Source organism: Cladosporium halotolerans (assembly GCF_011745625.1).
Source record: "Cladosporium halotolerans strain TM138-S3 chromosome Unknown Sca31, whole genome shotgun sequence".
NCBI lineage: Eukaryota > Fungi > Ascomycota > Dothideomycetes > Cladosporiales > Cladosporiaceae > Cladosporium > Cladosporium halotolerans.
Window position 1 is genome coordinate 56,429 of NW_027191482.1, and position 21,355 is coordinate 77,783.

The following is a 21,355-nucleotide window of genomic DNA, read 5'->3' on the forward strand; positions in this document are numbered from 1 at the left end:
GCCTCACGGAGTCAGGTATAATATGGCACTCCAGATCCTTCACTCCAGAAACCTCAGTTCATGAGTGCACTTGAGTTCACCATTCTAACCCGTCAAGTGCAAAAGATTTCAGCGCCCTGGTTCGTCCTTTGTGGCAATTGGCGTACAACGCCAACATACATCTCATCATTATTACCGCGGCAGTTGCAGTGAATCAAACCTTTAATTAACTTCATCAACCCGCAGACAGCATTCCGTGAGAACACAGTCATGCCGCCTTACGAACCCCGTCCTCAGATGGACGAACGGCAACCAACAATGGACACTATCAAGGAAGCTCCCACTGCACACACTGCTCAGAGCAGAACGACTGCTCACGCACACCCTACCTACGCCAGCATAACACGACAGCCGACACACGCCAAAATGTCACGACAGCCTACCCAGAACACGCTAGCCACCAATGGCCTTGCCGGTCCGCCCGCCTACCCGAAGAATCGGGACGTCTTCTTCGAGGATGGCTACGAGGACGAAAATCCTTGGATGCAGCAACAAGACGATGACGGCCCAGGCTTCTCTCTGGCGGGAAATTTTCCGAGGACTGTCAGGTGGCGCCGAAAGCGACCTGGCGTCGACCAACACGACACCGTCAAACCAGATGAGCACGGCGAGACCGAACGCGCGCCTCAGATCGAAGCAGCTGACGAATTGCGGGAGGGCGACGATCACGATCCCGTCGACGACGCTCGCTCGATTGGCGAAGAGGAGTCTCTCAAGCGTCGGAAACACGAGCAAAACCAGCAGGGGGGTGAACTCCCGCCTCCCCAGCCAATGAGTCATGAGACACCACCCTCTTACCCGCCCGACATCCAGCCTTTCAATGGTTGGGCCAACATTAGGATGAAATTTCAGCGACCTCTGGCTGAGTTCCTGGGCATGTCGGTATTTATTTTCCTTGGAATAAACGCCAACTTGAGCGTTTATGTGTCACAAAGTCAATCGGGCAACCAGAACACTGTATGGTGGGTATGGGGTCTTGCGGACATGATCGGAATCTACATCGCCGGTGGCACATCGGGTGGTTTCCTCAATCCCATGCTGGTCGTCATGCTGTCCATCTTCCGAGGGTTCCCGGCCAGACGCATTCCCATATACATGCTAGCGCAAATCTTTGGCGCCTTTGTCGGAGCGCTACTCGCTTTTGCGATGCACTACGACAGCATCATGCACCTCGACGGCGCACTGATCCCCGAAACGACCGGCGTCAACTTCTACACGCAGCCGCAAGCCGACTACATCTCCGTCGGAACGGCTTTCTGCGTCGAAATGCTCGGCAGCGCCGTCATCGCCTGCTCTATCCTGGCCCTCGGTGACTCTGGCAACTCCCCTCCCGGCGCCGGTATGCACGCCCTGATCATCGGCCTCATGATCACGACAACCTGCATGGCGCTCGGCTGGACGACCCGCGGCTGCTTCAACCCAGCGCGCGACCTGGGCCCGCGCCTCGCCGCGCTCGCCGTCGGCTACCCGCTGCACTCCTTCACGGACTTCAAGAATTTCTGGATATGGGGCGCGTGGGTCGCGCCCATGGTCGGCGGCCTCGTCGGCGGCCTGGCGTACGACGGCTGCATCTTCAAGGGCGGCGAGAGCCCCGTCAACTACTCCGGCACGCTATGGAAGCGCAAGGGCCTGCAGAAGGAGAGCGAGTTCTTCGACTACGTCATGCGCAACCCGCGCAAGGCCGACGACGTCGCCAACAGGCTGGAGAGCGGCGAGCTTGACACCCCAGAAGACAAGGTGAAGGCCGAGTCCGAGGCCGCGACGTCGCAGAGCCAGTCTGCCCGCCCGAGTACGGATCAGGCCCGCGAGCCGCCGTCGACAAGCTACTTGGACAATCGGTTCCAGAGGCCAGAATAGGGCGGTAATAGCCTGTTCCTCTGGTTCGTCACTGTCCTGTGCATTTACTTTCTATATTCCTATTTCTTGCATTTAGTCCTTTCATAGCTTTTGTTTTTCTGTTTCAGTGGTGTTATGGGCATTTTCTTCGAGCGAGCAAGGCGCAAATGGACGTTAAAAGCACTTGGGTTCATTCTTGCCATGATCAGCGTTTGGGGGTGTTTTGCTTGGGGGGCTATTGATTCCGATAGCTCAAAATCATCACATTCTCAAATTCATCACATTCACCGATAAGGCATCAGCTTTGACCTGGCAAAGTGATCAAGCATTCCACAGAAAACAGAAACCACTCGTCAACGCTTTCGCTAATCAAACGACCCCGTTCTTCGCTAAACATCAAAAAAGGCTCCCAGAAAACCCGCTCTCAAGCACCATTCGCCGCTCAACAGAAACCGCCGTGCATTTCCCTCTCAGGATTCCGGAGGACTTTGGCCCTCTCTCCAACGCTTATTCACCATCATGTGTCAAGTCACTCCTACTCCGAGCGGTTATCGCGCATATCATACTCTGAATCCCGACGAGCGCGCATCCTTGCCTCCCGTCGGGCGGTCATATCGGGGTCTCGCGCCCATTCGGAGCTGCGACGGTCGTCGCGGCGTCTGAAGGAGGTATGTCAGCAAGAATTCGCGTGGAAAAGGAGTAAGGGATGGTAGAGAAAGCGCCTCGCGAATGTTGAATGGTAATGCGAGCAGGCGCGTTTGTTGAATCTCTTACCCCAAGTCACGCAAGATCATCATCTGCTGCCGGCCGACGAGGGTGGCGGCCCCGGCGGCGGCGACCGCGGCATCCACTGGCTGTTGGGGTTGACGAACCTTTGGCTGGCTCCGAGGGCATTGGCGCCCAAGCCTCCGATCGCTGCTCCCACGGCGGCCGGCGCGCGGCCCTTGCCTATCCCGCTACCGACCAGGCCGCCTGCGACGGCGCCGACGGCGCTGTGTCCGATTCCGTGTTGTGAGAGGTCAAGGTGCCGGGATAGAGATTTGCCACGAGGGCGGTCTTTGGCGTGGGGAGGGTGGCGCTCGCTACGGGTGCGGCGGGGTGGGGGTGAGGTGGTGCTTTCGAAGGAGGGGGAGGGGGAGCGGTGGGAGGGAGAGTCTTGGTTGCGGGGTTGCTGGGTGTTGTAGGGGTCTTGGTAGTTGCGGGGATCGTAGGGGCCAGTGGAGGGTGGGTAGTCGTAGGACGTTGTTGAGGGCGCTGGAGGCGAGAGTTGATTCATGTTGTTGGGTTGCACGGAGCCGATGGATGAGGCTGGTGGCGGCGAAAATGGCTGGCGTCCGGCTGGTGATGGCCCTGCGCTGGGTCCGTAGATGTGGGCATATGGGACGTAGCTAGGCGCTGCGGGAGTTACACTTGGAGTCGATCGTTGCGATTGCTGGGCCGTTGCGGCTGCAGTGCCGGCACTGGCTGCTGCTGTGGCTGCTGCGTTGCGGTTGTGTATTGCAGCTTGCTGCGGATCCATAAACTGGGGAGATCCCTTGTCTGCAATGTTATGGGAATCGCGACGTTGGTCATCTGGCGCATGATTCCACTTTGAGCTCTCAGGGTGCGAATAACCGTCATCGTAGCCGTATCTGTCGTCGTCTTCGTGATACGTTCTCCTTCTACCTGCGTGTCTGCGGTCGCGCCTGTCGTTTTCGGGATTGTAGTCGTTTCTCCCATCATACGAACTTCTGCTTCGTGCATGTTTTGAACGTCTCTCGGCAGCGCGGCTGAATCGCTCTGCTTCCTCGCGGTCATCGTCGTAGCGCTGTCGGCGGTCTTCGTACTCGTCACTGTGGCGTCTGCGACGCGATCTCTCACGTCTCGAGCGGCGGCGTTCATCCTTTTCGTGCTTCTCCTGTCGTCGCTCCTGTTCTTTTGCCTTGTAGAAGCCTCCGGGTACTTTGTCAAACCAACTGTCCGGGATCTTGTCGGCACCGTACATAATACCGCGAAGCACGAGCTTCTCCATGGTGTGCTATCGATGACGATGGTTGAGCGGGTTTGCAAGATCGAGTGTTCGAGACCGAGCAAGAACACTCGCAAAGGTGGTGTCAGTTGTCAAAAGGTATTCCTGCGTGGCGGAATTGCTGCGGGTTGACGCAGCTTCCTTCCCTGAGCTACTGCAGGAAACACGCGGCAGGCAGTCGGTAGCGATTACTGGAAGCCGCCTCGGCCCCGATTCACTTGTGTTGAGAATGGAGCGCTCTCACGTGCTTACTGCTGTGAATGAATGACTGAAGTTGTGCAACCTACCGTAGCAAGATCGCGAGGCGGTCGGTCTGGAACTTTGTGCAACCTCCACGCAACGCCGTCATCGTCATCGTAGCGGTGGCTGGCACACCGTTAACGCACACTACTATAGCGCGCCACCCTGAAGCTTCACAAAAGCTCCATCCTGGAAATGTTTGCATGTAGTCGTGTTCGGCTCTGACTGGCAGCGGTCTGGTTGCTAAAGGTTTGCCCATGATCGCTGCTAGGGTCACGACTTGTGAGACATTCGCGTCTGCAGTGACGTCGCCGTGCATATGTTTCACGCTAAAACGTAGTAGCAAATAAATTGTGATTGTTGCTATCTTGTACTGTGCAGACTATGTCGCAGGAACGTATTCTTTGAGTCGAAGTGATTGGTAGATATCACTGTTGTGAGGACCAACAGTCGATAACTGACGGGCGGAGAATGGCAGCCATGAATGATCAGAATGATGGTTCTCGATCCTCCTTCGTTCAAAGGCATCCATATGCTGCAAGACCCGGGTCATCTCACCTTTACGTCTGCGAATCCTTCGTTATGCGTCCAAGCTTTCTTTCTTCTGCTCCACATCTCTTCACGAGAACCCTAGAATTCCACTCACGTGAGTTCTAAATGCTCGCGCCCGAGTTGCCAATGTCTCTGCGATATCCATTGAAGAGCGTGGCAGGCTCCTCAGTAGATATCGATGCTGCAGAAAGGTGTCAATGGCTTCGCACGACAAGTCTTATGCGCGACAGACAGGATCGGCTGGTCATTTCCGGCGCAGCCTCCACCGAATGGCGTCCGTACGTGGAATTGATGGCGGACTTGCAGCATTGTTTCCGTCGAGGCTGTGAAGCATGTGTTGTGTTTGCTGCAAAACGAGTCTTATCAACCCTGCTCGGCAAGTCTCAATGCTTTGTCAAGCCCAGCGGCAACACGCCCAACTTCGCCACCCTCCTTCTTAATCTCGCTCACTCCATACTTGAAAATGTCATAGAGTCCCGACTCATGCAGGGCTTCAATCCGTTCGTCGGCATCATCGTACATCTCGCTCTCGAGGTCTCGCGGCGCACCGAACAAATTCAGGTAGCCGTAGCAGTTGCTCTTGGCCGGTAACACGTGCGCGTCTGTATGCCACAAGGGGAACATCTGCGCCGCTTTCACAGCCAAAACGTCCGGATCGCTCGCGCGTCTGGTCAAGCCCGCGCTCAAGAATTTGGCCAGAGTGCTAACCTGGTGCACGAGGAGCTTGTTGCTGCCCAGCGAGCCGGAAGATTTGGTATTGGACCACTTCGCTCCGCTCGCGCTTGTGAGTTTCGAGCCCTGGGCAGTCCAAGAGAGCAAGTTCTGAAAAGTCTTGAGCGTTTTGATCCAGCCGCCGGCACAGCTGACGACACCATCGCTGTTGGCCCCCAGTAGCCAGTCTAGAGTGTCGAGAGCGGTGATTCGGATGTCTGTAGAAAGATGTGTCATGCCAGCACGAGAGTAGAGAAGAAGCCCGTCGAGGGGGCCAAGCTGAGAAGGAGGCATGGCCTTGAAGAGTTTCAGCAATTGGGCCCGGACCGCAGGAGTGCCATCAAGGATCAAGGGCTGGGCTTTGGCGATGATGACTGATGGCGGTTGCGGCCAGGGGGCTTCAGTGGTGGAGATTGCGGTGGTTAAATATGATAGAGCATCTTTTCGTTGAGCATCGTTTTTGCTGCCAATCAGAGAAAGGTTGTGATTGAAGATGGCGCTGGCTTCACGGCTGGTTTCGCTCAGACTCTGTTGCTTGAGAACGATCGCTATCGTGCATCAGTACCCATGTGCAGACCATTCGAGGCAGTAATAAATACGTACACTTTGCGGCGAAGCTAGTATCAGTGGCGTTGGTATTCTTTGGTCTCGCTTTTCCGACTTTTAGCTTTTGCTTCTGGAAATCCTGCTTCCTCTCTTTTTTCTTCTTGCTGGAGTTGGTCATCTTGCACGATCAGCTCGTATGTTGCAAGATGCCAATGCTTTGCTGTAGTCGCCGGAGTGGAAATATTGTCGTGAATATCCTTGGTCAAAGTCGAAGACGCCTTGTTGCAAAGATGTCCGAAGCCTTGGCGTGAAGCCGCTGGCTGTCGCTGGGAAGCAGCCATGCAGCCTTCCGAAGACAAGGGTCCAGTCAGCTCTATTTACCTGCTACCTTGTATTTCCACCGCAACCCAGAAAACACATAATTGGCGTTTCGACATACGACTTATACTTGGACTTGGTAGCTGCTGCTGGAGATTTGAGTCAAACATAATGCAACAACCCTCACCTTCAGAGGAGACCGCTGCACTGCTTGCGCGTCTATCTTCCCGACCCGGCGTGCAAAGCACCCTCATCCTCTCTCGCGACACAGGCGCAATCGTGCGCTCGACAGGTCTCATTACCGCCGAAGACATATCAGAGGAAGGAGAATCTGTCCCCAACGGCATTGGCGGCACGGATACGGAAGGCAAAAAGAAGGGCACGAGGAACGCCGACGCTGTCGCGAGGCTGGTTTGGAACTTTGTGAAGAGTGCGGGCGAAATGACGGAAGAGCTCAATGGAGAAAGTGATGAAGTTAAGCTGCTGCGATTGAGGACGAGGAAGAATGAGCTAGTCGTGGTGCCGGACGCTAAATTCTTGCTGGTTGTTGTTCACGATACCCCTCCAGCGTGAAAAGGCGATGGAAAGGCACCCTAGAAGAGAACAATTTCTCAAGGCTATGCTACTTCAAGCGTACGAAATACGCGCTTTACTCTCCGGCGCCCTGGTAATCTTCTTGCTCGCCTGGAACTGAGGCGCTGCGATCACCAATGCTTCTCAGAGATGTCGACAGAGTTCACGTCCACCACATCATCCGTGAACCAACGCTCAGAGATCTCAATATCATTGCCGCTCATCTGCCGCTTCCGCATCCGACCATCCTCGGCAAAAGTCCAGTCTTCCAGGCCGTAACAACGCTTCCATTTCATGCCGTCGTATTTGTCCTGGTACTCATACCAGAACTGCACGGCGATACGGTCTCCCGTGAAGGCGAAAAGCTCTTTACGCAGGCGATACGACTTCTCCTTATCCCACTTCTTGGTCAGAAAGTCGATGATGGGCTGGGTCCCAGTGAAGAATTGGTCGCGGTTGCGCCAGATGCAGTCTTCGGTGTACGCTTTGGAGACCGCGACAGGGTCCCTTGAAGAGGTTACTATAGAACGAGAATGCGGAGTGGTTGGTGTGAAGAGAAGAGACAGTTCTGAACAATTTAGATATGGGAAGACTCACTGAGCATTCCACAAATCCTGTGCCTTTTTCACTTTGGCCCTAGCGGTTTCTTCGTTGAAAGGTGGTACGAGTGCCATGGTTGATTGTGATGATTTGTATGGTGCCTCTGGTGTTGGGATGTAGCAGTGTTATAGATCTCACGCTGACGAGGCCTAAGGAAAGTGCTTAGAGCTCCATGACCCTTGCACGCTTGTAAGCATCGCCGCCGGCTTCGCTATAATTATACTGCTCGTTTCATTGCTACAAGAACTCCCAGCTCCAGCTCCAGCTGTAGATGACGGAATGTCGAAACTCGAGTTCCTAAGGCATCGATCGCGATAAACGATAGTCTCCAAACATCATCTGAATTCAAAACCTGTCTGATGTTCGACTACCCTCCTAGATTTCTTCTATGCATGATCTTGTAGCAACGGCGAGGGTGATACAAAACCCGAGAACCTCTTGTGATCTGCCCGGCGAGACTCAACTGTCGAAGATTGCCTTTGGAGACCACTGGCATTATGAAAACAGGCCGCGTCCCCTATTGCTACATTTATTGCACCTATTAGAGCACCCCTTCGTGGCTGGATCCAGGTCCGAATGCTGCCGAGGTCGGAAGCTCAGCGATTTCGTCATTGGTGGGGTGTTTGTTGTCTGGCTCGCTGGCGTTGACCCCTCGTGTCTGCCCCTCCGGTGATAAACGTGTTCTGAGGTTTGATTTGGAATTTGGCCAGCGAGCCCGAACTTGAGCCCGCCGTAGATCGGCCATTGAGGTGTTTCGATAAGCTTCTCAATCTGGCCATTGCTCAACTTGAAGTGCTTCCATAATCCATACCGCTTCCCTGACTTCGCATCCACTTCTCTTCTCATCAACCCCACGTTCACAAAACCTTCAATACCTAGACACTCTCATACAACACAATGGCTCCCCTCAAGGCTGGCGACAAGTTCCCTTCGGACGTCAAGTTCGAGTAGGTATCCTGCATGTGCACCCCCCACGCACTTGGCTGACGGCAATCGCAGCTGGGCTCCCATCACCGACCCTAACCCCACCGCCTGCGGCCTTCCGCAGTCCTATGATGCCAGCAAGGAGTTCGCCGGCAAGAGGGTCGTCCTCGTCTCTGTCCCCGGTGCTTTCACTCCTAGCTGCCAAGCCTTCCACGTCCCGCCCTACCTTCAGAACTTGGACAAGCTTCAGGCCAAGGGCGTCGACTTCGTCGTTGTCATTGCCAGCAACGACCCCTTCGTCATGAGCGCGTGGGGCAAGGTCAACGGCTGCACCCCGGACACCAAGGTCTACTTCATGAGCGACTCCAGCTTCTCCAAGAAGCATGGCTGGGACGCCGGCATGGGCGACAGGAACGGCAGGTGGGCCATGATCATCGAGAAGGATGGCACCGTCAGCTACGCTGAGAACGAGGCCTCTCCGAAGGAGGTTCAGGTATGCTTGCCAACACGTCTTCTTAACACTAAAGGATTTGGGACTGACTGCGCGCGAACAGGTCTCCTCCGCCGAGACGATCCTCAGCAAGCTCTAAGTGCTTCGCCTCGCCCACACTGGTGAGAGCGTGACGTGGAACGTGGAACGATAGACATACATGTCAACTATGACGAATAAAAATGTTTGCTCAAAGATAAAATCTGCTCCAAACTCTTGTAAAGTCATTTGGCTCCTTTGTGGAACAGAGTACCAATTGCTATGCGGTGAAACCCTAGAACCTTTCCTACTGATCATCCAGCTTCTCAGACAGTCACCTGCAGATTATTTTCCTTGGAGACCGTTGAAGAAGTTCATTCTTCGGGTAGTTCGTGGGAAGTCTGCAAACAATTGATGTGACTGCCCGCGCGGCGGCAGGTCGCGCCTGCCGTCGCTTGCTGCAACTTTCCTTTCACCTCACCCAGCTCTTGGTGCCTTCACACAATGCAAATTGCGAAGCAGCTCAGCGCCGTTGAAATATGGCTCATACAACGCCTGTGGACGTTCATTCAGCGCGTTCAGCGCGCCTTCAGACTCTTCGATCGTGCCACCGCTCTAACATGGACAACAACTGCGAAAGCGTCGCAGAGCTCAGCAGTAAGAAGAGCGGTAGCGATTCCCCGTCTACGCCGCCGCCGCAAGGCCACATACTCAGAGGCAAGAAAGAAGGATCTCCCATCACAACCATCACAGAATCGATCGACCCTACAGCAATTCATCAGTACTCCCTTACGCAGCCTCAGACGCCTTTGAATGCAAACAAGGAGTCAACGCCTCTGAACTGGGGAAGTGGTGAATGGAGCCGCCTGATCAAGGAGATCTCGCATGGCGACGAAGGCGCCTCAACTGAAACCACCGAAAAGGTTCCGACTCCTTGTAAGAGGTCCGATCCAGCACCTACGGATACTGAAAGCGCATCCGACGGGAGCTCGTCAGGAGGCGTAAAGATTGACGAACATCCTTTTATCAAGCTCCTCGAACAGCGCAACGACGAACCTGGTCACGAGCCGCGCGACACCCAGGTCGCCTCGACCTACATCGAAACAACTTACGACTCAGAAACAGATCAGTCCGTCATTCACAACTCAGATGCAATGACGAATAAGGAGGAACTACTCTCACCAGCTCCCATATTCAGCTCATCGGCGCAAACCGTCCTTCGAGGTCTCATCCGCGACGCTCATCGCGGAATGATGTATTTCACACTACCGCATGCCGCCTTCTCGGGCGAGGATCTACGCCACGGACTGGAGTACGCGTTCGGAATGTTGCAAGTAGCGACAGTCAGATTGGCAATCCTCGCAACTTTACTCGACGACATGGCCAACATGCCCGCCGATTCTCTCCGCGAGTGGATCGCGCAAGTCGACCGACTCGATCCCCAGACCTGCTACGAACCTCGTATGCTTGTTGTGTTCGAATGCCTTTCCACCGGAGAGGTCCAACTCGCGCTCGCGGAACTGGTGCAATCGAGACTTATTGTTGAACACGAGGCAGAGCGCTTGAAGCAGCAGTTGGTGAGGAGGGCGGATGGGTCAGCGAAAGTAGAGAGTCCTGTGTCGTTGTGGGATGATGATCAACTCATCACGGATGGCGTGGTCACGCTTATCATGGTTCTTGCTATTGGCACGCTCTACTTGTTCATCAGGTGAGGTGGCGAGTTGGCATTTTCGATGTGGCATTCTGCGTGAAGTGCTGAGCTGGAAGAAACAAGGGCATAGTTGAGATCAAGTACATGTGTCCGTAGTCAAAAAGATACAGAGAGGTGTCAAGAATGCAAGTTCGTGGCATGTCGTCGTTCACCGAACGTGCGTGCTCACCTCATCCGACGTCCCACCCGAAACGAAGGAGCTCCCAAATTCCTTGGCCGCGCTGCCGGCGGGCTGGCTGCCGACCTCGAGTCTGGACCTGCCGTGAACTTACTCGCGCCTTGCTGCTTTCTTAGAACACGTCGCCTCCCTCGGAGCGCACACACGCCCACGCCATTCACAAACGACAAAAAGTGCGTAGGAGAACGACGCAGAGCGGCGCATCGGATCGCGACAACTGCGATGAATCAGGGGATGCGTTCCCGGCTGCGCTCTCCTTCCTGAATCCCTACCATCTCCGGCTGGCGACAGGTTGCCTAGGCCCATCGCGCCTCCTAATTGCATCTTGACGGCCGCGCACACGATTAGTTCTGATCTCCTGGTGTCAACATGGCTGCTGGACGCTCGCTTAAAACCCTCGTCGGCCGCCGCCGGCGCCTGGACGAGGAAGGCGAGGATGACGAAGGGCCGGTGATGGTGGACGACTCGCAGAGCGAAGGCTCGGTGTTGACGGAGATGGACGAGAGGAGCGACGACGAAGAGACCCGCAGCGCCGGCGATGGACAAGCGGTGCAGGGCGCGAATGGTAATGCTGTGGAAGAGAAGCGGGAGGGATCGGCAAACGGCACGCGACCTGGGAAAAAGTCGCGGAAGCCTAGGAACAAGGGCGGCAAGAAAGAAAGGGGCGAGAGCGCTGATGGAGCGGCGGGGCAGGGAAACCTATTCCAGGCTACTGCGGATACGGAGGCGATGATGAAGGGTATGAACCTTGAGGACACTGGGGAAGGCGCCATTCAATTTGGAGACATGGACGAGCCAGTACACATTCCTTCGGGCAGCAGGTCACAAGCTGGGAACGGGCGTGCAGAGCGACCTGTCGACCGCCAAAGGCGAGAGCACCAGGAATACAAGCAGAAACGGAGCGCCGACCCTGCCTTCATACCGAACCGCGGCAACTTCTTCATGCACGACACTCGCGGGGCACCCAACGGCCAGGGCCCTCCTCCGACTCGAGGTGCACTTGCGAGGGGCAGAGGGCGAGGAATACCGCAGGTCGGAGCCTCTGGAACGCCGCCAAATCCTGCGCAGCGACAAGACAAAGCGTCTGAGATGCCCTGGAAGCACGATCTCCATGAAGTTATTAATGAGGAATCGGGCCCTGGAGCTCAGAACAAGCCCGCGGTCTCGCAGCAGCAGCAACGCGACGATGCATCGCGTCTTTCCGCACGACACGCCCTCCCAACACAAGCATCAAGACCTGGACCGCCGCCTACGCTTTCTTTCGACGTGACCATACCTGTCGCTAAAGGTCAAGCTCGCGTATTTTTGCCTGGCATGAAGACTGCCAAGATGGGCTCTGAACTTTCCATCAAGAAGTACATCCGGCTGCCCAACCACAGACCGCCTTTGCGAAGGGACAAGCCCGTACGAGTCTTCATACCTGGTTTGGGTCCGAGATATATTTTCCCGTCGATGGAGCGATCTTTCATTTTCATACCGCGGCAAATGCGCCCGAACCAGCGCGGCTTTGGGAGCAGCAACTACCATCGCAACACTGGTGGCTACGGATACTCTAGTCGACGGACCAGTATGTATGGCGGGAGCATGTACTCCGCTAGCGTTGCGCCGAGCAGGAGATCATCTATCGCCCGGGACAACACCTTCTCCCCGGTCTCTTTTGCAAGTGGGTTTGGCGGACAGGCTAGGCCCGTCGTTCGGCTGCCGTACAACGGTCAGGTTCTCTCAACTGGCACCTCGCCCGCAGGCCCGCTCTCTGGACATCAAACGCCGACTGGACAGGTTCTGCATACATACCCGCTACCGCAGAACGCGCCGCTGTTCAACACGCCCATGTCGACCGTGCATCAGCCCAGGCCGCAGAAACAATTTTCTGTCACCGGCATCGAGTCGCCAGCGGTTCTGCACCAGTCACGAACTCCCACAGACGAGCAACAGCCGTTCCAAAACCAACTCCCAACTCACATGGCAGAGCAATCTGCTGGCTCGCACCAAGCTCAGGTTCCGTTCTATCCCCAGCAGCCGCACTACGCGTATCAGAATCAGTCACACCAGGCTGCCACGCCCCTATCCGGAATCCCTGAGAATGCGATGAATTCCCAGGCCTTCCAGCAGCCGGCGATGTACTACCCGCAATATCCACCGCAGCATGGCATGTATTATCCGCAACCAATGCAAATGTACATGCCTCCTTCCCAGGGTTACATGGCTCCGCCGCAGCAGCCTTTGTCGCAACCACAGCACGATCGGACTCAGGCTCAGGAAGGGCAGCGAGAACAACGGGAAGATGCAGCGCCGTCTGGTATGGTCGCTCACGAAAGCAACGGCATGGTCTTCTATATTCCTGCGTCGGAAGCTCAGCAACAAACGTCGCAAGAGCATTACCAGCCTGCTGAGAGCTTCGTGCCCTCGTACGCGATGCCGGGCCTCCCGCCGCCGACACCGGCGCCCGAGGCAACCTATTACTACCCCATGGATATGCAACAGGCGATGTACTACCCTCAGCAACAACCGCAGCAATAACTCGGGCCTGGTGGGATCTAATTTGCACCACACCTTTACTATTACCTTTGGCTGAACCTTTTGGCGTCGTTCTTCTTGTATGCCTTCTTTTGTCTTACGGCGGGCGAGGAAATGTTGGAAGCGAGCAAGCATGGCGTTTGAATACCATCGCGGATGTTTGATTGAATGCGCGGGTGTTGCTTTTGTTAGTCTTGGAGGCGCAGATACCTAGAACTTTTACTTTGTTTCTCACGCAAGCTCCTGGACATTACTGTTGTTCCCATGACGTCGTGACTCGACCGGTCAAGGACTCGAATCACGACATTGATAGGCCACGTGTCCCCTGCGTCCGCGCCGTGGTGAAGACAAGGGCGCGCAGACATGTAAGGCAGAACACGGATGCGCGAGTGGATGCCTCAGCGCTGACCAGGCCGCCTCTGAAACGCCGTGAACGCGGCTGGGCTCGGGCTCTCCGCGTTTGCGCCAGGCAACCCCAGAGCTACGCAGCCACGGGCAGCCAAGCTCTCCAGCTTCCGGTCAGCTCGGCCTGCCGCCTGCAGCACGACAAGCACCACCTCTCCCTCCCTCCACCGCCCACTCCACCTCGCCAACCTCAACCCATCGCCACCTAGTCGCCCACACCAACACCCCATCACTTGTATCCTCCCACCACATTTCAACCTGCCGGCTCACAGGAACGGCGTTTCTTCGCACTCACCTGCCGCCTATCGCCGAGGCGAGTCCATACGTCACCGTTCGCCGCCTGGCGCTGCACTTGAACCACGACCTCCACCACACACTACCTCCACACCGTTCATCATGGCGACCCCGGGCCATCACGCCGGGAGCAGTGCCGGACCCGATACTCCCATCACCATCAAGATCTCCGTCAACGACAACCTGAAGAAGCTCAAGCTGCCGCTTAAGGATCTGGGGGCGAACGTGCTCATAGATAAGGTACGCCAGCCTGATTCACTGTTACACCCAAGGCTGAGGCACTGTCCCTCACTTCGTGCTCGACGTTGATCCAAGATCACTGCTAACCGGTGCACTGTAGCTTCGCCACTGCCTCAACATCAAGCCCGAGCAGCACGCTGTCTTCGAGCGTTTCTCCGACTCCGCCGGTGGCTACATCGTCCTCGAGCCCACCACCCCACAGGTCTTCAAGACCCTCATTCGTGCCGCCAAGGCCAAGTCAAAGCTCAGGCTGAAGGCCACCGTCAGCCCAGACCTCGTCGAGGCCAAGACCGAGGAGGAGACACCAGCACAGGATATCCCAAGCATGGCTGCCCTGAAGGTTGCGGAGCCGGTCATCGTCCACTCTCCGGTCAACCAGGCATCCACGCGTGACTCCACCGCACTTGACGGCCGTTCCATCGGCAGCGGTATCTTCCAATTCCGTGAGGCTCGCGCCTCGCAGCAGACTCTGGTCGACGACGAAGCGCCTTTGCCACGAGGCTTCGCCGTCGAACGTGACGAGCAGAAACAACCCGCTCCTCGTGCCAGTATCCCATGCCACCGCGAGCTTGCCTTCCGCAGCCGCGAGCCTGCCATTGCTCCCACGGCTCCCGTCCAGGGTCAGTGGTCTGTCTACTGCAACAATTGCGACGTCGCAATGTATGATGCACACTATCACTGCAGTATCTGTGACGGCGGTGACTACGACCTCTGCGAGGCATGCATTGCTAACGGCATCCTCTGCCCTGGCGAGAGCCACTGGTTGATCAAGCGCTCCATTAAGGACGGCCAGGTGGTCACCAGCACGACTGAGCGTATTGGCGGCAAGTATCAGAAGGAATCTGAGAGGGAAGTGCCCGGAGCATTCACCGAGGAGACCAAGACTCTGGCTGAGGAGCACCGCATGCCGACACGCACTTGCAACAACTGCGTCTACGTCTTGCCCGAGGCTCAGTTTGTCACCTGCACCACCTGTGATGACTTCGATTTGTGCATTGCTTGCCACACCTCCAACAAGCATGGCCACCACCCTGCTCATGGATTCAAGCCCGCCACCGATGAGACCGTCCTCACCATGGCTGCCGAGGCCGCCCTCGCTCCAGGCCGTCACGTTCGCCACAACGCCCTCTGCGATGGCTGCGACAAGCCTATCTACGGCGTTCGCCACAAGTGTCTGGATTGCCCGGACTGGGACTACTGCAGCGCCTGCATCCAGCAGGCATCGCTCAAGCATGCTCGCCACCGCTTCACCGCAATCTTCAGCCCGATCGCGGAGCCTCGCCCGAACTTCATTCGCCATCTGGGCATCTACTGCGATGGCCCTCTCTGCAAGAACAGGGCCGACCAGTCATTCATCACTGGTGTCCGCTATAAGTGTGCTGTGTGCCACGACACCGATTTCTGCGCTTCCTGCGAGGCTCTGCCGGGCAACCACCACAACAGGACTCACCCGCTCATCAAGTTCAAGACACCGGTCAGGGGCGTCACCATCAACACCATGAACGAAGACGTGCGCGGCCATGTCCGCAACATGGGCGACAGAGTCCCGGCACCTGTCTCCAGCCCGATCCCGGCCGCGAACGCCGCGAGTGAGGTTCATACTGTTGCTGAGTTCAAGCCCGAGATGAAGGAGAAGACGATGCCGATCCCGGTGTTCAAATCAGAGCCGTCGACGCCCAAGGAGCCTGTGGTCGAGGCCAAGGTCCCTGCCTCACTTCTCAGTGCATCCTTTGTCAAGGATAGCATCGCCGACGGCACCGTTGTGGCTCCTGGCGCCCGCTTCACGCAGATCTGGACTCTCAAGAACGACGGCCTGTACCCATGGCCTGCCGGCTGCAGCGTCCGCTACGTCGGCGGCGACAACATGCTCAACATCGACAATGATCACCCGGCATCGGTCAGTGACATTGCCAACGCTTCTGAGAGCAATGTTGTCGGTCGCGAGGTTCAGGTGGGCGAGGAGATCGCTTTCAAGCTTACTCTCAAGGCGCCTGCCCGCGAGGGCAAGGCCATCAGCTACTGGCGTGTCAAGGCCGCCGACGGCACTCCTTTCGGCCACCGCCTCTGGTGTGACGTCGAGGTCAAGAAGGCTGACGACTCCAAGTCAGCTCCCTTGGCTGGCAATGAGACCATGGCCAACATGACGCCTCAACAGTGGAATGCGCACAACCTGCAATCCATGATGATTGACCAACAGATGGCGGCTATGCAGGCTATGCAGGCACAGAGGTCGATGCTCCACCAGGCTTCCCCTCAGCAAACTCACACCCACCCGGTCTCCGGTCGCGAGATTCCCGTTGGTGGCTTCACCCAGTATCGTGCTCCGCCAGTGCCCCATGGTCATCCCATGGACGCTTTCGCCGTCAAAGACAAGGAGACCGCTAAGCTTCGCGTTGAGGCTATTAAGGCCAAGCTCCTGAAGGCCCGCGCTGAGAAGCACAACCACGCCGTCGCCGAGGCCAAGGCTGCTAGGGCGGCTGCTGAGAAGAAGACCGCCGACGAGAACGCGAAGGTCAAGAAGATCATCGAGGCCGTGACCAAGTCCCCCGCCGAGGAGGCCGAGGACGTCGCCACCAGCCAGATGGTCTTCCCCAAGCTCGAGAAGGAGAGCCCGGACGCCAGCATTATCCAGTCCTCGTCCAGCTCCGGCAAGGGCAAGGCTGCTTACGTCGAGGACGAGGCTGCCGAGGAGGCTGCTGCCGCCGCCGTCCCCGTGCAGTCTGCGCCTTCGGTCATCTCCCCGCAGACCGTTGCCGCTGGCGACGACTTCGACGATTTGAGCGACCTTGACATCCTCAGTCAAAGCGAGGACGACGGCTTTATGACTGACGAGGAGTACGATATCCTGGACGCTAGCGACCAGGAGACCGTTGCTTCTAAGTAGGAGTCGAGCCGGCTCGTACTTGACTACAGATGGGTTTCAGATTGAACAAGCAGGATATACTAGGTGATGAACGTTCACATCACGCTGTCCGCTCGATACGTGGCACGATGATTTCTTTTCTTTTCCCCTCTATGTTTTACTTACGAAAAGCGCAGAAGAGTGGATCTGTCACGGATCACTCGCTCGCGATGAAATGACTTTGAATTGTATCTTCTTTACTTGATTCACACGGTCCGTCTGCGTGCGGGAATGAAGGAGTCATGGCGTGTTTTCTGAGAGATCACCCCTAGGATAGCGAAACTGGTAGTCTGGGAATTGGAATGGGAATTGGAATGTTTTCTTTATGAAAGATCCACTTTCTTTGAAATATGTGGATGTTTGTGAGGCTCGCGTCGTCTTCGTGTGCTGGCTACAAGGTACACTAAAAGTAGGCAACAAACGGTCGGTTTTGCTGCATCGGAAGGCCCGGACGACTACGCGGCTCTCTTGCCCCCGCAACCCCGCTGAGAGCGTGAATATACGAGCTTCCAAAGGCATAAAGGCTGCAAACAATCGTCGCATCAATGCTGGACTATTCGATCGAGACGGCCTATCCGAAAACGTGAGGGAGAAATTTCGACATCAAACCGGTTGGGTAAACGATCAACCGTGGCCGCAAGCAGCAGAGAACACAACTGTACGATCTCCCTTAGTAATACGGCAGAATGGGATCAATTGAGCAAATAGGACGTCTTGAGTTGGGCAAAGTGAACCAAACCCAATCTACACCGCTACATCCAATATACTGACAAACCTACCTCCCCAAAGGACGCCCACATGACTTTCCACCGCGACCTCTCCAAACCCCCCGACCACCCCGAACACCACTTCTCCTTCACCGTCTGCTCCGGCTCCTCCTCCGACTCCCTCGCCCTGCAAGTCCCCAAGCACTGGCACAAGCACCACGACGAGTACATGCAGTGCGTCGCCGGCGAGATCGAAGTCCACCTCGACGGCGAGACCTTCATCGCCAAAGCCGGCGACCCCACGATCTTCATCGAGCGGCGCAGAGTCCACGGCTTCAAGTTTGCCAAGGGCCAGAGGGTCGTGCTGAAGGAGATGACCCGGCCCACGGGCGAGTTCAAGCAGCGGTTTTTCGAGGACGTTTTCACGGAGGCGGGGTTCTGGGGCGCGATGAGAGGGTTTGCGGATGGGGATACGTATTTGGCCCTGCCGGTGCCCGGGTGGCTGAGGTGGCTGGATGAGGTTTACATGTTTGTTATGGGGCTTTTGGCTGTGTTGGTCTATCCGAGGAAGGGGCTGAGGCCGGAGTCTAGGGCGGCGGTTGTTGGGGATGAAGAGAAGAAGGAATTATGAGGTTAAGCCTGCAGACAAGGAGAGTATCTGAGTCCTTGGTTTCCAAAGTAGGTACTGGATAAAGCCTTCGATAGCACGCCTGAAATTGAGCTAAACTCGCCCTTTACATGGCGCTGTGTTGGTCATGCGCCAAAAATGAGGCTGGCTCACGGTGCTTACAGTCCCGTTGCGTTGGTCATATCGGAGGGACCGTCCTAAACTTGAATGTTTGACCGACGCGTTGTTGAAGTCATCACTAGCGCGTTCGATTCTCATGACCTTCACCCATGAGATTTGCCTGCGCAGGACAGCATGGAGTTGAATGGGCAGACCACGAGGAGTGTAGGAAGTCTAAGTTAGGGTTCGGCAGGGAACTCCCGAAGCGTGAACCCTGTCCGATGATGGAGCCCGCTGATGCCGTAACCGGTTGTGAAGTCGTTTCGCGCCTCGATGATAAACGCTCACTTTTTGACTTTCACTCCCTTCGACTCTCTCCAACACCTGAATAGCGGCTATCGCAGAACGGCAAGACTCTCTTTCCTGAATCGACATCTCACCTACCCATACGTCTTCTGCTGGCCGCATCTGCCCTACACGCCCACCTACCAGAACCGCTCGCGTGCACCCAGTCACACCTGAGTTTCGAGGAAGCGCGAAGCGCCGAATCGCCAAAATGCTGAAGATATGGAGCATGAAGCAGCAGCAGCAGAAGAATGAGGCGGCATCAGGGCAGGCAAAGAAGAAGAAGGTCACCGCGGCGCAACTGCGTGTCCAGAAGGGTGAGTCGCGATCTACCTTACGCCTGTGTCAGATCACTGGACGGCGCTGACAAACCTCGCAGATCTCTCAGAACTCTCGCTCCCGGGCACGATGAAGACCACCTTTCCCAACCCCGACGACATTTTGAACTTCACGCTCACCATCACGCCCGACGAGGGCCTCTACAAGGGCGGCCAGTTCAACTTCTCCTTCGCCATCAGCCAGAACTTCCCCCACGAGCCGCCCAAGGTCAAGTGCAAGGAGAAAATCTACCACCCGAACATCGACCTCGAAGGCAACGTGTGCCTCAACATCCTGCGCGAGGACTGGAAGCCCGTGCTCAACCTCAACGCCGTCGTCGTCGGCCTGCAATTCCTCTTCCTCGAGCCCAACGCCAGCGACCCGCTCAACAAGGACGCCGCCAACGACCTGATGTCCGACCGCGACCGCTTCCGCAGGAACGTGCGCTCGTCCATGGGCGGCGGGCAGGTGAAGGGCGAGTCTTTCGACCGGGTGCTGCTGAAGTAGGAGATTGTCTGGGTTTGGACATTTGGGGCTGGGCGGAAGATTTCGGAGGGTCTGATGGCGGCGGGGCCGTGTATATGAGAAGAACGATACCATGCTTTATGCATCACGGCGGGTTTCATGGGGGAGTGGATAAGGGTGCATACCAGGCGTTTTGTCGCTCATACTTGCAAGGAGCGAGCGTTTCGCGTCGAGCGACTTGAGCAGCAGCACGATTGCCGAGAGACACTTTGTGGTTTCATGTGCATACGTGGTTCCTAGAATAGAATATTTTGCTTTTTTATTTCATTGCAGCGATACCATATTACGAAGCAACACTATTCCACGAGTGCATTCCCATCCCATATATTGTAATCCTGAATCCGAAGCCGCCCTAGCCGTGATTCACAAATCCTGGAAAGAAGCGGTGTTGTACAAGTGTTTGTTCGTCGTCTCCAGCACCTCGAGCGTCGAGCCAACCTGAATGATCCCCTCGTTCTTAGGCACACAGAGCATGCCAAAGCACGGTTTATACTTCGCCGGGCCGCCCTGGTCGACGCGGCGGAACTTCATCAGCACATCCCAAGGCTGCTTGGGATGCTTCTCGGCCGTGTCGGGGTTGACATTGGGCACCTGGCACCTGGCGCAGCGAGCGACGACGTCCAGGTCGAGCTTGAACAGCATCTCGCGGTCCGGCAGGCTGGTCGTGATCCGCACGCGCTTCCACGTGTCTTCCTCCCAGGGCTTGTCGTCGCGGCCGCGCACGATGATGTTCGGCCTGAAGCGCTCGATGGTCAGGGCTTCGGTGTCGGGAACCTCCTTCAGGCGACGGTTGAGGTCCTTGAGCGAGGCTTCGGACGCCACCTGCAGGCTCATGACGTCCGCGAAGTGGTGTTCCTGCGTGCGGCCGTAGAGCTCTTCGCGGCCGTTGACGGCGATGTTGCGCGGCTGAGGACCCTTGTAGACCAGAGCGACCTCCATGTTGAAGAACTTGGAGAAAACGGAGTTGATTTCGTCGCTGTACTCGTAGGCGTCGGTGCCTTGCTCCCAGATCTCGACGTCGCTGAGCTTGGTATTTTCCTTCAGCCATTCCTTGGTGGGGAAAGCAGGGACGATGACGCTGGCGTCTGTGCCATGGACGGAGATCTCGAGCTGCGTCTTGTTGTCTTTCTCGATGATGGCTGTGTCGATGAGGGTCATGGCCGGGTTGGACCGGATCGTCATGAACTTCCTGTCCGACTTTGAGATAAACATCCAGTTGCGATCCAGCAGAAGGCCGGTCTTGCGAAGGCGAGTCTCATCCACTTCAATGCCTCGACAGGATTTGATGGGGTAGATGCGCATAGAGACGATTTCCGTTGGAGGCGGGATTGGTGGCGAACCGGGTTTGTCCACGATTCCTGAGCTGGCTCCAAGGGTGGCATTTGGACGATTCGGATCTTCTTCTGGCCCAGAAGTCAACTGAGCGTAGATGACGATGGCGACGAGACCCGCGAACACGGTGAACATCATAATGCCCGACAGGTTTGCGAGGTCGTTGAGGTTGTTATAATCGAAGTTGCGGACCCATTTGACGAAAGCAGCCGGAGTGATAGACCGAATGTCGTCCATGAGGCGTTGAACGTCCATGATTACTGATGTTCTCCTTCTCGGCGTGTGGTAGGTGTAAGGAGAGCGCTGTAATGTGCAGCCACAAGCAATCAGCAAAATCG

The 21,355-nt window shown here is 56.3% G+C and overlaps 12 protein-coding genes across 12 annotated transcripts; 8 read left to right on the forward strand and 4 right to left on the reverse strand.

Annotated features, from left to right (window-relative positions):
- Window positions 1-249: 249 nt before the first annotated feature.
- Window positions 250-1,896, forward strand: WHR41_07113 (uncharacterized protein; the record flags this gene model as incomplete). Its single annotated transcript, XM_069375718.1, has 1 exon — window positions 250-1,896. One exon carries the CDS (start codon window positions 250-252, stop codon window positions 1,894-1,896), a length of 1,647 nt encoding a protein of 548 aa, XP_069226990.1.
- A 194-nt stretch (window positions 1,897-2,090) lies between these two features.
- On the reverse strand, window positions 2,091-3,886 carry WHR41_07114 (uncharacterized protein; the record flags this gene model as incomplete). The annotated part of the gene is made up of 2 exons (XM_069375719.1): window positions 2,091-2,534; window positions 2,748-3,886. 2 exons carry the CDS (start codon window positions 3,884-3,886, stop codon window positions 2,411-2,413), a joined length of 1,263 nt encoding a protein of 420 aa, XP_069226951.1. The 3' UTR covers window positions 2,091-2,410.
- A 937-nt stretch (window positions 3,887-4,823) lies between these two features.
- Window positions 4,824-6,200, reverse strand: WHR41_07115 (uncharacterized protein). The gene is made up of 2 exons (XM_069375720.1): window positions 5,990-6,200; window positions 4,824-5,934 (listed from the first exon to the last, which is right to left on the reverse strand). The coding sequence occupies exons 1-2, from the start codon at window positions 6,108-6,110 to the stop codon at window positions 5,039-5,041; spliced, it is 1,017 nt and encodes a 338-aa protein (XP_069226950.1). The 5' UTR covers window positions 6,111-6,200; the 3' UTR covers window positions 4,824-5,038.
- Window positions 6,201-6,421: 221 nt separating this feature from the next.
- WHR41_07116 (uncharacterized protein) lies at window positions 6,422-6,823 on the forward strand (the record flags this gene model as incomplete). The annotated part of the gene is made up of 1 exon (XM_069375721.1): window positions 6,422-6,823. The coding sequence occupies one exon, from the start codon at window positions 6,422-6,424 to the stop codon at window positions 6,821-6,823; it is 402 nt and encodes a 133-aa protein (XP_069226953.1).
- Window positions 6,721-7,588, reverse strand: WHR41_07117 (uncharacterized protein). Its single transcript, XM_069375722.1, has 2 exons — window positions 7,421-7,588; window positions 6,721-7,330 (listed from the first exon to the last, which is right to left on the reverse strand). Exons 1-2 carry the CDS (start codon window positions 7,495-7,497, stop codon window positions 6,955-6,957), a joined length of 453 nt encoding a protein of 150 aa, XP_069226952.1. The 5' UTR covers window positions 7,498-7,588; the 3' UTR covers window positions 6,721-6,954.
- Window positions 7,589-8,167: 579 nt separating this feature from the next.
- WHR41_07118 (uncharacterized protein) lies at window positions 8,168-9,039 on the forward strand. The gene is made up of 3 exons (XM_069375723.1): window positions 8,168-8,370; window positions 8,423-8,840; window positions 8,902-9,039. The coding sequence occupies exons 1-3, from the start codon at window positions 8,321-8,323 to the stop codon at window positions 8,935-8,937; spliced, it is 504 nt and encodes a 167-aa protein (XP_069226989.1). The 5' UTR covers window positions 8,168-8,320; the 3' UTR covers window positions 8,938-9,039.
- A 397-nt stretch (window positions 9,040-9,436) lies between these two features.
- On the forward strand, window positions 9,437-10,528 carry WHR41_07119 (uncharacterized protein; the record flags this gene model as incomplete). Its single annotated transcript, XM_069375724.1, has 1 exon — window positions 9,437-10,528. One exon carries the CDS (start codon window positions 9,437-9,439, stop codon window positions 10,526-10,528), a length of 1,092 nt encoding a protein of 363 aa, XP_069226988.1.
- Window positions 10,529-11,074: 546 nt separating this feature from the next.
- WHR41_07120 (uncharacterized protein) lies at window positions 11,075-13,225 on the forward strand (the record flags this gene model as incomplete). Its single annotated transcript, XM_069375725.1, has 1 exon — window positions 11,075-13,225. The coding sequence occupies one exon, from the start codon at window positions 11,075-11,077 to the stop codon at window positions 13,223-13,225; it is 2,151 nt and encodes a 716-aa protein (XP_069226925.1).
- Window positions 13,226-13,774: 549 nt separating this feature from the next.
- WHR41_07121 (uncharacterized protein) lies at window positions 13,775-17,045 on the forward strand (the record flags this gene model as incomplete). The annotated part of the gene is made up of 2 exons (XM_069375726.1): window positions 13,775-14,161; window positions 14,262-17,045. The coding sequence occupies exons 1-2, from the start codon at window positions 14,024-14,026 to the stop codon at window positions 17,043-17,045; spliced, it is 2,922 nt and encodes a 973-aa protein (XP_069226926.1). The 5' UTR covers window positions 13,775-14,023.
- A 441-nt stretch (window positions 17,046-17,486) lies between these two features.
- WHR41_07122 (uncharacterized protein) lies at window positions 17,487-18,509 on the forward strand. Its single transcript, XM_069375727.1, has 2 exons — window positions 17,487-17,791; window positions 17,853-18,509. Exons 1-2 carry the CDS (start codon window positions 17,750-17,752, stop codon window positions 18,399-18,401), a joined length of 591 nt encoding a protein of 196 aa, XP_069226887.1. The 5' UTR covers window positions 17,487-17,749; the 3' UTR covers window positions 18,402-18,509.
- A 323-nt stretch (window positions 18,510-18,832) lies between these two features.
- Window positions 18,833-19,997, forward strand: UBC12 (NEDD8-conjugating enzyme UBC12). The gene is made up of 2 exons (XM_069375728.1): window positions 18,833-19,159; window positions 19,222-19,997. The coding sequence occupies exons 1-2, from the start codon at window positions 19,054-19,056 to the stop codon at window positions 19,665-19,667; spliced, it is 552 nt and encodes a 183-aa protein (XP_069226888.1). The 5' UTR covers window positions 18,833-19,053; the 3' UTR covers window positions 19,668-19,997.
- Window positions 19,998-20,048: 51 nt separating this feature from the next.
- On the reverse strand, window positions 20,049-21,272 carry WHR41_07124 (uncharacterized protein; the record flags this gene model as incomplete). The annotated part of the gene is made up of 1 exon (XM_069375729.1): window positions 20,049-21,272. One exon carries the CDS (start codon window positions 21,270-21,272, stop codon window positions 20,049-20,051), a length of 1,224 nt encoding a protein of 407 aa, XP_069226889.1.
- Window positions 21,273-21,355: the final 83 nt, after the last annotated feature.

What these genes read in the sequence shown, in the direction of transcription:
- WHR41_07115 (XM_069375720.1), bottom strand. Translation starts at nt 6,110, where the DNA reads ATGACCAACTCCAGCAAGAAGAAAAAAGAGAGGAAGCAGGATTTCCAG. An exon ending in TACTAGCTTCGCCGCAAAGT is followed by an intron (nt 5,935 to 5,989) that starts GTACGTATTTAT and finishes GATGCACGATAG; the next exon opens with CGATCGTTCTCAAGCAACAG.
- WHR41_07117 (XM_069375722.1), bottom strand. Translation starts at nt 7,497, where the DNA reads ATGGCACTCGTACCACCTTTCAACGAAGAAACCGCTAGGGCCAAAGTG. An exon ending in CAGGATTTGTGGAATGCTCA is followed by an intron (nt 7,331 to 7,420) that starts GTGAGTCTTCCC and finishes AACCTCTTCAAG; the next exon opens with GGACCCTGTCGCGGTCTCCA.
- WHR41_07118 (XM_069375723.1), top strand. Translation starts at nt 8,321, where the DNA reads ATGGCTCCCCTCAAGGCTGGCGACAAGTTCCCTTCGGACGTCAAGTTC. An exon ending in CCTTCGGACGTCAAGTTCGA is followed by an intron (nt 8,371 to 8,422) that starts GTAGGTATCCTG and finishes CGGCAATCGCAG; the next exon opens with CTGGGCTCCCATCACCGACC. An exon ending in CCTCTCCGAAGGAGGTTCAG is followed by an intron (nt 8,841 to 8,901) that starts GTATGCTTGCCA and finishes GCGCGCGAACAG; the next exon opens with GTCTCCTCCGCCGAGACGAT.
- WHR41_07122 (XM_069375727.1), top strand. Translation starts at nt 17,750, where the DNA reads ATGGGATCAATTGAGCAAATAGGACGTCTTGAGTTGGGCAAA. An exon ending in GACGTCTTGAGTTGGGCAAA is followed by an intron (nt 17,792 to 17,852) that starts GTGAACCAAACC and finishes ACCTCCCCAAAG; the next exon opens with GACGCCCACATGACTTTCCA.
- UBC12 (XM_069375728.1), top strand. Translation starts at nt 19,054, where the DNA reads ATGCTGAAGATATGGAGCATGAAGCAGCAGCAGCAGAAGAATGAGGCG. An exon ending in GCAACTGCGTGTCCAGAAGG is followed by an intron (nt 19,160 to 19,221) that starts GTGAGTCGCGAT and finishes CAAACCTCGCAG; the next exon opens with ATCTCTCAGAACTCTCGCTC.